The sequence below is a fragment of the Dendropsophus ebraccatus genome, chromosome 1 (assembly GCF_027789765.1).
Source record: "Dendropsophus ebraccatus isolate aDenEbr1 chromosome 1, aDenEbr1.pat, whole genome shotgun sequence".
Lineage (NCBI taxonomy): Eukaryota > Metazoa > Chordata > Amphibia > Anura > Hylidae > Dendropsophus > Dendropsophus ebraccatus.
Genome location: NC_091454.1, coordinates 234016745 through 234031321, shown reverse-complemented (window position 1 = coordinate 234031321; position 14577 = coordinate 234016745). Strand labels below are relative to the sequence as shown.

General features: G+C 47.6%; 1 protein-coding gene across 3 annotated transcripts in view; it reads left to right on the top strand.

Annotated features, from left to right (window-relative positions):
• Positions 1 to 14577, top strand: part of ACAP1 (ArfGAP with coiled-coil, ankyrin repeat and PH domains 1) — a 215977-nt gene that overhangs the window by 150136 nt on the left and 51264 nt on the right. For 2 of the 3 annotated variants that reach the window (XM_069950340.1, XM_069950331.1), the window contains exons 11-13: positions 5835 to 5883; positions 6960 to 7060; positions 8223 to 8591. In XM_069950340.1, the coding sequence (XP_069806441.1) occupies positions 5835 to 5883; positions 6960 to 7060; positions 8223 to 8591 (519 nt within the window). The remainder of the gene's footprint in view (positions 1 to 5834; positions 5884 to 6959; positions 7061 to 8222; positions 8592 to 14577) is intronic. The other variant, XM_069950350.1, reaches the window with a different exon arrangement.

The following is a 14577-nucleotide window of genomic DNA, read 5'->3' as shown; positions in this document are numbered from 1 at the left end:
ATCCTGTGTTTCAGGCTCCTCTACTCTACCATCCTGTGTTTCAGGCTCCCCTACAGTACCATCCTGTGTTCCAGGCTGCTCTACAATCCTGTGTTCCAGGCTCCCCTACTGTACCATCCTGTGTTCCAGGCTGCTCTACAATCCTGTGTTCCAGGCTCCCCTACTTTACCATCCTGTGTTCCAGGATCCTCTACCATCCTGTGTTCCAGGCTCCTCTACCGTCCTGTGTTCCAGGCTCCTCTACTCTACCATCCTGTGTTCCAGACTCCCCTACTGTACCATCCTTTGTTCCAGGCTCCTCTACCATCCTGTGTTCCAGGCTCCCCTACTGTACCATCCTGTGTTCCAGGCTCCTCTACCATTCTGTGTTCAAGGCTTCTCTATTCTACCTTTGTTTTCCAGGCTCCTGTTTTTTACAATCCTTTGTTCTAAATCTTCTATTCTAGCATCCTGTGTTCCAGGCTCCTCTGTTCTACCATCCTGTGTTCCAGGCTCCTCTACTCTACCATCCTGTGTTCCAGGCTCCTCTACTCTACCATCCTGTGTTCCAGGCTCCTCTACTCTACCATCCTGTGTTCCAGACTCCTCTTCTGTACCATCCTTTGTTACCGGCTCCTCTACCATCCTGTGTTCCAGGCTCCCCTACTGTACCATCCTGTGTTCCAGGCTCCTCTACCATCCTGTGTTCCAGGCTTCTCTACTCTAACTTTGTTTTCCAGGCTCCTGTATTTTACAATCCTTTGTTCTAAATCTTCTACTCTATCATCCTGTGTTCCTGGCTCCGGTCTTCTACCATCCTGTGTCCCAGGCTCCTCTGTTCTACCATCCTGTGTTCCAGACTCCCCTACTCTACCATCCTGTGTTCCAGGCTCCCCTATTTTACCATCCTGTGTCCCAGGCTCCTCGGTTCTACCATCCTGTGTTCTAGACTCCTCTACTCTACCATCCGGTGTTCCAGGCTCCCCTACTTTACCATCCTGTGTTCCAGGCTCCTCTACTTTACCATCCTGTGTTCCAGGCTCCTCTACTTTACCATCCTGTGTTCCAGGCTCCTCTACTTTACCATCCTGTGTTCCAGGCTCCTCTACTCTACCATCCTGTGTTCCAGGCTCCTCTACTCTACCATCCTGTGTTCCAGGCTCCTCTACTCTACCATCCTGTGTTCCAGACTCCCCTACTGTACCATCCTTTGTTCCAGGCTCCTCTACCATCCTGTGTTCCAGGCTCTTCTACTTTACCATCCTGTGTTCCAGGCTCCTCTACTTTACCATCCTGTGTTCCAGGCTCCTCTACTCTACCATCCTGTGTTCCAGACTCCCCTACTGTACCATCCTGTGTTCCAGGCTCCTCTACCATCCTGTGTTCCAGGCTTCTCTACTCTACCTTTGTTTTCCAGGCTCCTGTATTTTACAATCCTTTGTTCTAAATCTTCTATTTTACCATCCTGTGTTCCAGGCTCCCCTACTTTACCCTCTTGTGTTCTAGGCTTTTCTACTCTATCATCCTGTGTTCCTGGCTCCTGTCTTCTACCATCCTGTGTCCCAGGCTCCTCTGTTCTACCATCCTTTGTTCCAGGCTCCTCTACTCTACCATCCTGCGTTCCAGGCTCCTCTACTCTACCATCCTGCGTTCCAGGCTCCCCTACTGTACAATCCTGTGTTCCAGGCTCCTCTACCATCCTGTGTTCCAGGCTCCTCTACTCTACCATCCTGTGTTTCAGGCTCCTCTACCATCCTGTGTTCCAGGCTCCTCTACCATCCTGTGTTCCAGGCTCCTCTACTGTACCATACTGTGTTCCAGGCTATCCTTCTGTACCATCCTATGTTCCAGGCTCCTCTACCATCCTGTGTTCCAGGCTCCCCTACTGTACTATCCTGTGTTCCAGGCTCCTCTACCATTCTGTGTTCCAGGCTTCTCTACTCTACCTTTGTTTTCCAGGTTCCTGTATATTACAATCCTTTGTTCTAAACCTTCTATTCTACCATCCTGTGTTCCAGGCTCCCCTACTTTACCATCTTGTGTTCTAGGCTTTTCTACTCTACCATCCTGTGTTCCAGGCTCCTCTACTCTACCATCCTGTGTTCCAGGCTCCCCTACTGTACCATCCTGTGTTCCAGTCTCCTCTACTATCCAGTGTTCCAGGCTCCTCTACTCTACCATCCTGTGTTCCAGGCTCCCCTACTTTACCATCCTGTGTTCCAAGCTCCTCTGTTCTACCATCCTGTGTTCCAGGCTCCTCTACCTTCCTGTGTTCCAGGCTCCTCTACTCTACCATCCTGTGTTCCAGGCTCCCCTACTGTACCATCCTGTGTTCCAGGCTCCTCTACCATCCTGTGTTCCAGGCTCCCCTACTGTACCATCCTATGTCCCAGGCTCCTCTACCATCCTGTGTTCCAGGCTTCCCTACTGTACCATTGTGTTCCAGGCTCCTCTACCATCCTGTGTTCCAGGCTACTCTACCATCCTGTGTTCCAGGCTCCCCTACTGTACGATCCTGTGTTCCAGGCTCCTCTTCCATCCTGTGTTCAAGGCTCCTCTACTCTACCATCCTGTGTTCCAGGCTCCCCTACTGTACCATCCTGTGTTCCAGGCTCCTCTACCATCCTGTGTTCCAGGCTCCCCTACTGTACCATCCTATGTTCCAGGCTCCTCTACCATGCTGTGTTCCAGGCTTCTCTACTTTACCTTTGTTTTCCAGGCTCCTGTATTTTACAATCCTTTGTTTTAAACCTTCTATTCTACCATCCTGTGTTTCAGGCTCCCTTACTTTACCATCTTGTGTTCTAGGCTTTTCTGCTCTATCATTCTGTGTTCCTCGCTCCTGTCTTCTACCATCCTGTGTTCCAGGCTCCTCTACTCTACCATCCTGTGTCCCAGGCTCCTCTGTTCTACCATCCTTTGTTCCAGGCTCCTTTATTCTACCATCCTCTGTTCCAGGCTCCTTTACCATCCTGTGTTCCAGGCTCCTCTACTCTACTATCCAGTGTTCCAGGCTCCTCTACCATCCTGTGTTCCAGGCTCCCCTACTGTACCATCCTGTGTTCCAGGCTCCTCTACCATCCTGTGTTCCAGGCTTCTCTATTCTACCTTTGTTTTCCAGGCTCCTGTTTTTTACAATCCTTTGTTCTAAATCTTCTATTCTACCATTCTGTGTTCCAGGCTCCCCTATTTTACCATCTTGTGTTCTAGGCTTTTCTACTCTACCATCCTGTGTTCCAGGCTCCTGTCTTCTACCATCCTGTGTCCCAGGCTCCTCTTTTCTACCATCCTGTGTTCCAGGCTCCTCTACTCTACCATCCTGTGTTCCAGGCTCCTCTACTCTACCATCCTGTGTTCCAGGCTCCTCTACTCTACCATCCTGTGTTCCAGACTCCTCTTCTGTACCATCCTTTATTCCAGGCTCCTCTACCATCCTGTGTTCCAGGCTCCTCTACTCTACCATCCTGTGTTCCAGGCTCCTCTACCATCCTGTGTTCCAGGCTCCCCTACTGTACCATCCTGTGTTCCAGGCTCCTCTACCATCCTGTGTTCCAGGCTCCTCTACTGTTCCATCCTGTGTTCCAGGCTCCTCTACCATCCTATGTTCCAGGCTCCTCTACCATCCTGTGTTCCAGGCTTCTCTACTCTACCTTTGTTTTCCAGGCTCCTGTATTTTACAATCCTTTGTTCTAAATCTTCTATTCTACCATCCTGTGTTCCAGGCTCCCCTATTTTACCATCTTGTGTTCTAGGCTTTTCTACTCTATCATCCTGTGTTCCTGGCTCCGATCTTCTACCATCCTGTGTCCCAGGCTCCTCTGTTCTACCATCCTGTGTTCCAGGCTCCCCTACTTTACCATCTTGTGTCCCAGGCTCCTCTGTTCTACCATCCTGTGTTCCAGACTCCTCTACTCTACCATCCGGTGTTCCAGGCTCCCCTACTTTACCATCCTGTGTTCCAGGCTCCTCTACTTTACCATTCTGTGTTCCAGGCTCCTCTACTCTACCATCCTGTGTTCCAGGCTCCTCTACTCTACCATCCTGTGTTCCAGACTCCCCTACTGTACCATCCTTTGTTCCAGGCTCCTCTACCATCCTGTGTTCCAGGCTTACCTACTGTACCATCCTGTGTTCCAGGCTCCTCTACCATCCTGTGTTCCAGGCTTCTCTACTCTACCTTTGTTTTCCAGGCTCCTGTATTTTACAATCCTTTGTTCTAAATCTTCTATTCTACCATCCTGTGTTCCAGGCTCCCCTACTTTACCCTCTTGTGTTCTAGGCTTTTCTACTCTATCATCCTGTGTTCCTGACTCCTGTCTTCTACCATCCTGTGTCCCAGGCTCCTCTGTTCTACTATCCTTAGTTCCAGGCTCCTCTACTCTACCATCTTGTGGTCCAGGCTCCTTTACCATCCTGTGTTCCAGGCTCCTCTACTCTACTATCCTGTGTTCCAGGCTTCTCTACTATCCTGTGTTCCAGGCTCCTCTACTCTACCATCCTGTGTTCCAGGCTCCTCTACCATCCTGTGTTCCAGGCTCCTCTACTCTACTATCCTGTGTTCCAGGCTTCTCTACCATCCTGTGTTCCAGGCTCCCCTACTCTAACATCCTGTGTTCCAGGCTCCTCTACCATCCTGTGTTCCAGGCTCCTCTACTGTACCATCCTGTGTTCCAGGCTATCCTTCTGTACCATCCTATGTTCCAGGCTCCTCTACCATCCTGTGTTCCAGGCTCCCCTACTGTACTATCCTGTGTTCCAGGCTCCTCTACCATCCTGTGTTCCAGGCTTCTTTACTCTACCTTTGTTTTCCAGGTTCCTGTATTTTACAATCCTTTGTTCTAAACCTTCTATTCTACCATCCTGTGTTCCAGGCTCCCCTACTTTACCATCTTGTGTTCTAGGCTTTTCTACTCTATTATCCTGTGTTCCTGGCTCCTGTCTTCTACCATCCTGTGTTCCAGGCTCCTCTACTCTACCATCCTGTGTTCCAGGCTCCCCTACTGTACCATCCTGTGTTCCAGGCTCCTCTTCTATCCAGTGTTCCAGGCTCCTCTACTCTACCATCCTGTGTTCCAGGCTCCCCTTCTTTACCATCCTGTGTTCCAAGCTCCTCTGTTCTACCATCCTGTGTTCCAGGCTCCTCTACCATCCTGTGTTCCAGGCTCCTCTACCATCCTGTGTTCCAGGCTCCTCTACCATCCTGTGTTCCAGGCTCCACTACCATCCCGTGTTCCAGGCTCCCCTACTTTACCATCCTGTGTTCTAGGCTCCCCTACTCTACCATCCTGTGTTCCAGGCTCCTCTACCATCCTGTGTTCCAGGCTCCTCTACCATCCTGTGTTCCAGGCTTCTCTACTCTACCATCCTGTGTTCCAGGCTCCCCTACTTTACCATCCTGTGTTCCAAGCTCCTCTGTTCTACCATCCTGTGTTCCAGGCTCCTCTACCATTCTGTGTTCCAGGCTCCTCTACCATCCTGTGTTCCAGGCTCCTCTACCATCCTGTGTTCCAGGCTCCACTACCATCCCGTGTTCCAGGCTCCCCTACTTTACCATCCTGTGTTCTAGGCTCCCCTACTCTACCATCCTGTGTTCCAGGCTCCTCTACCATCCTGTGTTCCAGGCTCCTCTACCATCCTGTGTTCCAGGCTCCTCTACCATCCTGTGTTCTAGGCTCCCCTACTCTACCATCCTGTGTTCCAGGCTCCTCTACCATCCTGTGTTCCAGGCTCCTCTACCATCCTGTGTTCCAGGCTCCTCTACCATCCTGTGTTCCAGGCTCCTCTACCATCCTGTGTTCCAGGCTTAGGGGAGGTTCTGTGAATGTTTTACTGACTGCAGATTTCTCTCTTTTCAGCCGCTGGTTTTCTATTCAGAATAACCAACTGGTTTATCAGAAGAAAGTGGTAAGTAGAGCTAAATGACATTACATCCAGACATTAGCCTGATGGTCCCCTAGACATGAGGACAGCAGGGGCTCAGGGGACAGGCAGCACAGTGTCAGGGGGACAGGGGACAGGCAGCACAGTGTCAGGGGGACAGGTGACAGGCAGCACAGTGTCAGGGGGACAGGTGACAGGCAGCACAGTGTCAGGGGGACAGGGGGCAGGCAGCATAGTGTCAGGGGGACAGGCAGCATAGTGTCAAGGGGACAGGGGACAGGCAGCACAGTAACAGGGGGACAGGGGGCAGGCAGCATAGTGTCAGGGGGACAGAAGAAAGGCAGCACAGTGTCAGGGGGACAGGGGACAGGCAGCGCAGTGTCAGGGGACAGGCAGCACAGTGTCAAGAGGACAGGGGACAGGCAGCACAGTGTCAGGGGGACAGGTGACAGGCAGCACAGTGTCAGGGGGACAGGTGACAGGCAGCACAGTGACAGGGGGACAGGTGACAGGCAGCACAGTGTCAGGGGGACAGGTGACAGGCAGCACAGTGACAGGGGGACAGATGACAAGCAGCACAGTGACAGGGGGACAGGTGACAGGCAGCGCAGAGTCAGGGGGACAGGTGACAGGCAGCACAGTGACAGGGGGACAGGTGACAAGCAGCACAGTGACAGGGGGACAGGTGACAGGCAGCACAGAGTCAGGGGGACAGGTGACAGGCAGCACAGTGACAGGGGGACAGGTGACAGGCAGCAGAGAGTCAGGGGGACAGGTGACAGGCAGCACAGTGTCAGGGGGACAGGTGACAAGCAGCACAGTGACAGGGGGACAGGTGACAGGCAGCACAGAGTCAGGGGGACAGGTGACAGGCAGCACAGTGTCAGGGGGACAGGTGACAGGCAGCACAGTGAATTGTAGTGTAATATATGTGACTGCTCCTTCAGTCGGGAGATGCTGGGTCCCCAAGAGGTTTTATCTGTGATAAGGTATAACTAGATTATAACATGTTATTACATCAGTGATGTCATCCAAGGGGCGGGGCTGTGACTACCTCTCACACGTGATATACAGCATGAATACTCCTTTACCTCCTTTAGAAAGAAATAACAGTAGTGATTGTGGATCTGCGTCTCTGTGCCGTCAAGTTGTGTCCGGACGCTGATAGAAGATTCTGCTTTGAAGTTGTTTCCCCATCAAAGTGAGTAAAGAAGCCGGGTCCTGTACAGCAGTCAGTGTCTGCATCTCTACCCCGGTCCTGTACAGCAGTCAGTGTCTGCATCTCTACCCCGGTCCTGTACAGCAGTCAGTGTCTGCATCTCTACCCCAGTCCTGTACAGCAGTCAGTGTCTGCATCTCTACCCCGGTCCTGTACAGCAGTCAGTGTCTGCATCTCTACCCCAGTCCTGTACAGCAGTCAGTGTCTGCATCTCTACCCCGGTCCTGTACAGCAGTCAGTGTCTGCATCTCTACCCCAGTCCTGTACAGCAGTCAGTGTCTGCATCCCTACCCCAGTCCTGTACAGCAGTCAGTGTCTGCATCTCTACCCCAGTCCTCTACAGCAGTCAGTGTCTGCATCTCTACCCCGGTCCTGTACAGCAGTCAGTGTCTGCATCTCTACCCCGGTCCTGTACAGCAGTCAGTGTCTGCATCTCTACCCCGGTCCTGTACAGCAGTCAGTGTCTGCATCTCTACCCCGCTCCTGTACAGCAGCCAGTGTCTACATCTCTACCCCGGTCCTGTACAGCAGTCAGTATCTGCATCTCTACCCCGGTCCTGTACAGCAGTCAGTGTCTGCATCTCTACCCCGGTCCTGTACAGCAGTCAGTGTCTACATCTCTACCCTGCTCCTGTACAGCAGTCAGTGTCTGCATCTCTACCCTGCTCCTGTACAGCAGTCAGTGTCTGCATCTCTACCCCAGTCCTGTACAGCAGTCAGTGTTTGCATCTCTACCCCTGTCCTGTACAGCAGTCAGTGTCTGCATCTCTACCCCGCTCCTGTACAGCAGTCAGTGTCTGCATCTCTACCCCAGTCCTGTACAGCAGTCAGTGTTTGCATCTCTACCCCGCTCCTGTACAGCAGTCAGTGTCTGCATCTCTACCCCAGTCCTGTACAGCAGTCAGTGTTTGCATCTCTACCCCGGTCCTGTCCAGCAGTCAGTGTCTGCATCTCTACCCCGGTCCTGTACAGCAGTCAGTGTCTGTGACCCCTCCCCACCATTGTATCCCTACATGAGCACTGTCCAGCAGGCAGTGTCTGTGACCCCTCCCCACCATTGTATCCCTACATGAGCACTGTCCAGCAGGCAGGGCTGGTTGTCAGTACTAGCGGCCACCATGACAGATGTGACCCTGTATTGCAGGTCGTGCATGCTCCAGGCAGAGTCGGAACGCGTCTTGGAGTTATGGGTCAGCGCTGTACAGAGAAGCATCACTACGGCCTACAGTGAGAATAAGCGGGATAGCGGGAGCCTTGTGAGTAAGAACGGCCCCTCAGTGATGACGGACGGGTCCCTACCGCTTACTAATACACATCTCCTGCCCCCCCAGCGATTGTCCAGCACCCCAGCAGAGTATCCGCTGCAGGAGAAGGCGGCCATATTGTCTGCAGCAGACACAGTGCTGAGAGTCCCAGGGAATGCAACGTGCTGCGACTGCCGGGCTGCAGAGCCTGAGTGGGCAAGCATCAACCTGGGGGTGACCCTGTGCATCGAGTGCAGCGGGATTCACAGGTAAGACCCCTCCCCCGCACACCGCAGTGACACAGAGACCCTGCACACCGCAAAGACACAGAGACCCCGCACACCGCAGTGACACAGAGACCCTGCACACCGCAAAGACACAGAGACCCCGTACACTGCAGTGACACAGAGAAAAAAAAACAACTCACCTCCTACACTTTCCCTTGTTGCGGTTGTGGTTCCCCTCCCGGCGTGCACTCTCCTCTTGTCTTTCCGTCCCTTCCATCAGTGCTGTGCAATGGACAGAAAGGCAGGACTGGTGCAGATACTGTCTGTGCTCGAGGAGAGCGTGCGACGACAGAGGTGCAGCAACGGAGGAGCGTGAGGGAGCGTCACTATTACACATACCGAAGTCTCACTATTACACGTAGCCATGTATCACTATTACACGTAGCCATGTGTCGCTATTACACGTAGCCATGTATCACTATTACACGTAGCCATGTGTCACTATTACACGTAGCCATGTATCACTATTACACGTAGCCATGTATCACTATTACACGTAGCCATGTATCACTATTACACGTAGCCATGTGTCACTATTACACGTAGTATCACTATTACACGTAGCCATGTATCACTATTACACGTAGCCATGTATCACTATTACACGTAGCCATGTGTCACTATTACACGTAGCCATGTGTCACTATTACACGTAGCCAAGTATCACTATTACACACAGCCATGTGTCGCTATTACACATAGCCATGTATCACTATTACACGTAGCCATGTATCACTATTACACGTAGCCATGTATCACTATTACACGTAGCCATGTGTCACTATTACACGTAGCCATGTATCACTATTACACATAGCCATGTATCACTATTACACGTAGCCATCTATCACTATTACACGTAGCCATGTATCACTATTACACGGAGCCATGTGTCACTATTACACGTAGCCATGTGTCAGTATTACACTATGTATCACTATTACACGTAGCCATGTATCACTATTACACGGAGCCATGTGTCACTATTACACGTAGCCATGTGTCACTATTACACGTAGCCATGTATCACTATTACACGTAGCCATGTATCACTATTACACGTAGCCATGTATCACTATTACACGGAGCCATGTGTCACTATTACACGTAGCCATGTATCACTATTACATGTAGCCATGTATCACTATTACACGTAGCCATGTATCACTATTACACGTAGCCATGTATCACTATTACACGGAGCCATGTGTCACTATTACACGTAGCCATGTATCACTATTACATGTAGCCATGTATCACTATTACACGTAGTATCACTATTACACGTAGCCATGTATCACTATTACACGTAGCCATCTATCACTATTACACGTAGCCATCTATCACTATTACACGTAGCCATGTATCACTATTACACGGAGCCATGTGTCACTATTACACGTAGCCATGTATCACTATTACACGGAGCCATGTGTCACTATTACACGTAGCCATGTATCACTATTACACGCAGCCATGTGTTTCTATTACACGGAGCCATGTATCACTATTACACGTAGCCATGTATCATTATTACACAGAGCCATATATCACTATTACACGTAGTATCACTATTACACGTAGCCATGTATCACTATTACACGCAGCCATGTATCACTATTACACGTAGCCATGTGTCACTATTAAACGTAGCCATGTATCACTATTACACGTAGCCATGTATCACTATTACACGTAGCCATGTATCACTATTACACGCAGCCATGTATCACTATTACACGTAGCCATGTGTCACTATTAAACGTAGCCATGTATCACTATTACACGTAGCCATGTATAACTATTACACGTAGCCATGTATCACTATTACACGTAGCCATGTGTCGCTATTACACGTAGCCATGTATCACTATTACACGGAGCCATGTATCACTATTACACGTAGCCATGTATCACTATTACACGTAGCCATGTATCACTATTACACGTAGCCATGTATCACTATTACACGTAGCCATGTATCACTATTACACGTAGCCATGTATCACTATTACACGTAGCCATGTGTCACTATTAAACGTAGCCATGTATCACTATTACACGTAGTATCACTATTACACGTAGCCATGTATCACTATTACACGTAGCCATGTATCACTATTACACGTAGCCATGTATCACTATTACACGTAGCCATGTGTAACTATTACAAGTAGCCATGTGTCACTATTACACGTAGTATCACTATTACACGTAGCCATGTATCACTATTACACGTAGCCATGTATCACTATTACACGTAGCTATGTGTCACTATTACACGCAGCCATGTATCACTATTACACGTAGCTATGTGTCACTATTACACGTAGCCATGTGTCAATATTACACGGAGCCATGTATCACTATTACACGTAGCCATGTATCACTATTACACGTAGCCATGTATCACTATTACACGTAGCCATGTATCACTATTACACATAAACATGTATCACTATTACACGTAACCATGTATCACTATTACACGTAGCCATGTATCACTATTACACATAACAATGTATCACTATTACACGTAGCCATGTGTCACTATTACACGTAGCCATGTATCACTATTACACGTAGCCATGTATCACTATTACACTTAGCCATGTATCACTATTACACGTAGCCATGTATCACTATTACGCGTAGTATCACTATTACACGTAGCCATGTGTCACTATTACACATAACCATGTATCACTATTACACGTAGCCATGTATCACTATTACACTTAGCCATGTATCACTATTACACGGAGCCATGTATCACTATTACACGTAGCCATGTATCAGTATTACACGTAGCCATGTATCACTATTACACGGAGCCACTGGTCACTATTACACGGAGCCATGTGTCACTATTACACATAACCATGTATCACTATTACACGTAGCCATGTATCACTATTACACTTAGCCATGTATCACTATTACACGGAGCCATGTATCACTATTACACGTAGCCATGTATCACTATTACACGTAGCCATGTATCACTATTACACGTAGTATCACTATTACACGTAGTATCACTATTACACGGAGCCATGTATCACTATTACATGTAGTATCACTATTACACGTAGTATCACTATTACACGTAGCCATGTATCACTATTACACGTAGCCATGTATCACTATTACACGTAGCCATGTGTCACTATTACACGTAGCCATGTGTCACTATTACACGTAGCCATGTATCACTATTACACGTAGCCATGTGTCACTATTACACGTAGCCATGTATCACTATTACACGTAGCCATGTATCACTGTTACACGCAGCCATGTGTCACTGTTACACGTAGCCATGTGTCACTGTTACACGTATCCATGTGTCACTATTACACATAGCTATGTATCACTATTACACGTAGCCATGTGTCACTATTACACGTAGCCATGTATCACTATTACACGTAGCCATGTATCACTATTACACGTAGTATCACTATTACACATAGCCATGTATCACTATTACACATAGCCATGTATCACTATTACACGTAGCCATGTATCACTATTACACGTAGCCATGTATCACTATTACACGTAGTATCACTATTACACGTAGCCATGTATCACTATTACACGTAGTATCACTATTACACGTAGCCATGTATCACTATTACACGTAGCCATGTGTCACTATTACACGTAGCCATGTATCACTATTACACGTAGCCATGTGTCACTATTACACGTAGCCATGTATCACTATTACACGTAGCCATGTGTCACTATTACACGTAGCCATGTATCACTATTACACATAACCATGTATCACTATTACACATAGCCATGTGTCACTATTACACGTAGCCATGTATCACTATTACACGTAGCCATGTATCACTATTACACGTATCCATGTATCACTATTACACGTAGCCATGTATCACTATTACACGTAGCCATGTATCACTATTACACGTAGACATGTATCACTATTATACGTAGCCATGTATCACTATTACACGTAGCCATGTGTCACTATTACACGTAGCCATGTATCACTATTACACGTAGCCATGTATCACTATTACACAGAGCCATATATCACTATTACACGTAGCAATGTGTCACTATCACACGGAGCCATGTATCATTATTACACGTAGTATCACTATTACACGTAGCCATGTATCACTATTACACGTAGCCATGTATCACTATTACACGTAGCCATCTATCACTATTACACGTAGCCATGTGTCACTATTACACATAGCCATGTGTCACTATTACACGTAGTATCACTATTACACGGAGCCATGTATCACTATTACACATAGCCATATGTCACTATTACACATGTATCACTATTACACATAGCCATGTATCACTATTACACGGAGCCATGTATCACTATTACACGGAGCCATGTATCACTATTACACGTAGCCATGTATCACTATTACACGTAGACATGTGTCACTATTACACGTAGCCATGTGTCACTATTACACGTAGCCATATGTCACTATTACACATGTATCACTATTACACGTAGCCATGTATCACTATTACACGTAGCCATGTATCACTATTACAGGTAGACATGTATCACTATTACACGTAGCCATGTATCACTATTACACGTAGCCATGTGTCACTATTACACGTAGCCATGTATCTCTAGTACACGTAGCCATGTATCACTATTACACGTAGTATCACTATTACACGTAGCCATGTATCACTATTACACATACCGAACTGTCACTATTACACGTAGCCATGTGTCACTATTACACGTAGCCATGTGTCACTATTACACGTAGCCATGTATCACTATTACACGTAGCCATGTATCACTATTACACGTAGCCATGTATCACTATTACACGTAGCCATGTATCACTATTACACGGAGCCATGTGTCACTATTACACGTAGCCATGTATCACTATTACACGTAGCCATGTATCACTATTACACGTAGCCATTTATCACTATTACACGTAGCCATGTGTCACTATTACACGTAGCCATGTGTCAGTACTACACATAACAATGTATCAATATTACACGTAGCCATGTATCACTATTACACGTAGCCATGTATCACTATTACACGTAGCCATGTATCACTATTACACGTAGCCAAGTATCACTATTACACGGAGCCATGTGCCACTATTACACGTAGTCATGTATCACTATTACACGTAGCCATGTATCACTATTACACGTAGCCATGTGTCACTATTACCCGTAGCCATGTGTCACTATTACACGTAGCCATGTATCACTATTACACGTAGCCATGTATCTCTATTACACGTAGCCATGTGTCACTATTACACGTAGCCATGTGTCACTATTACACGTAGTATCACTATTGCACGTAGCCATGTGTCACTATTACACGTAGCCATGTTTCACTATTACACGTAGCCATGTATCACTATTACACGTAGCCATGTGTCACTATTACACGTAGCCATGTATCACTATTAAACGCAGCCATGTATCACTATTACACGTAGCCATGTATCACTATTACAAGGAGCCACGGGTCACTATTACACGTAGCCATGTATCACTATTACACGTAGCCATGTATCACTATTAGACGAAGCCATGTATCACTATTACACGGAGCCACGGGTAACTATTACATGTAGCCATGTATCACTATTACATGGAGCCATGTATCACTAGTACACATAGCCATGTATCACTATTACACGTAGCCATGTGTCACTATTACACGTAGCCATGTATCACTATTACACGTAGCCATGTGTCACTATTACACGTAGCCATGTATCACTATTACACGTAGCCATGTATCACTATTACACGTAGCCATGTGTCACTATTACACGTAGCCATGTATCACTATTACACGTAGCCATGTATCACTATTACACGTAGTATCACTATTACACGTAGCCATGTGTCACTATTACACGTAGCCATGTATCACTATTACACACAGCCATGTATC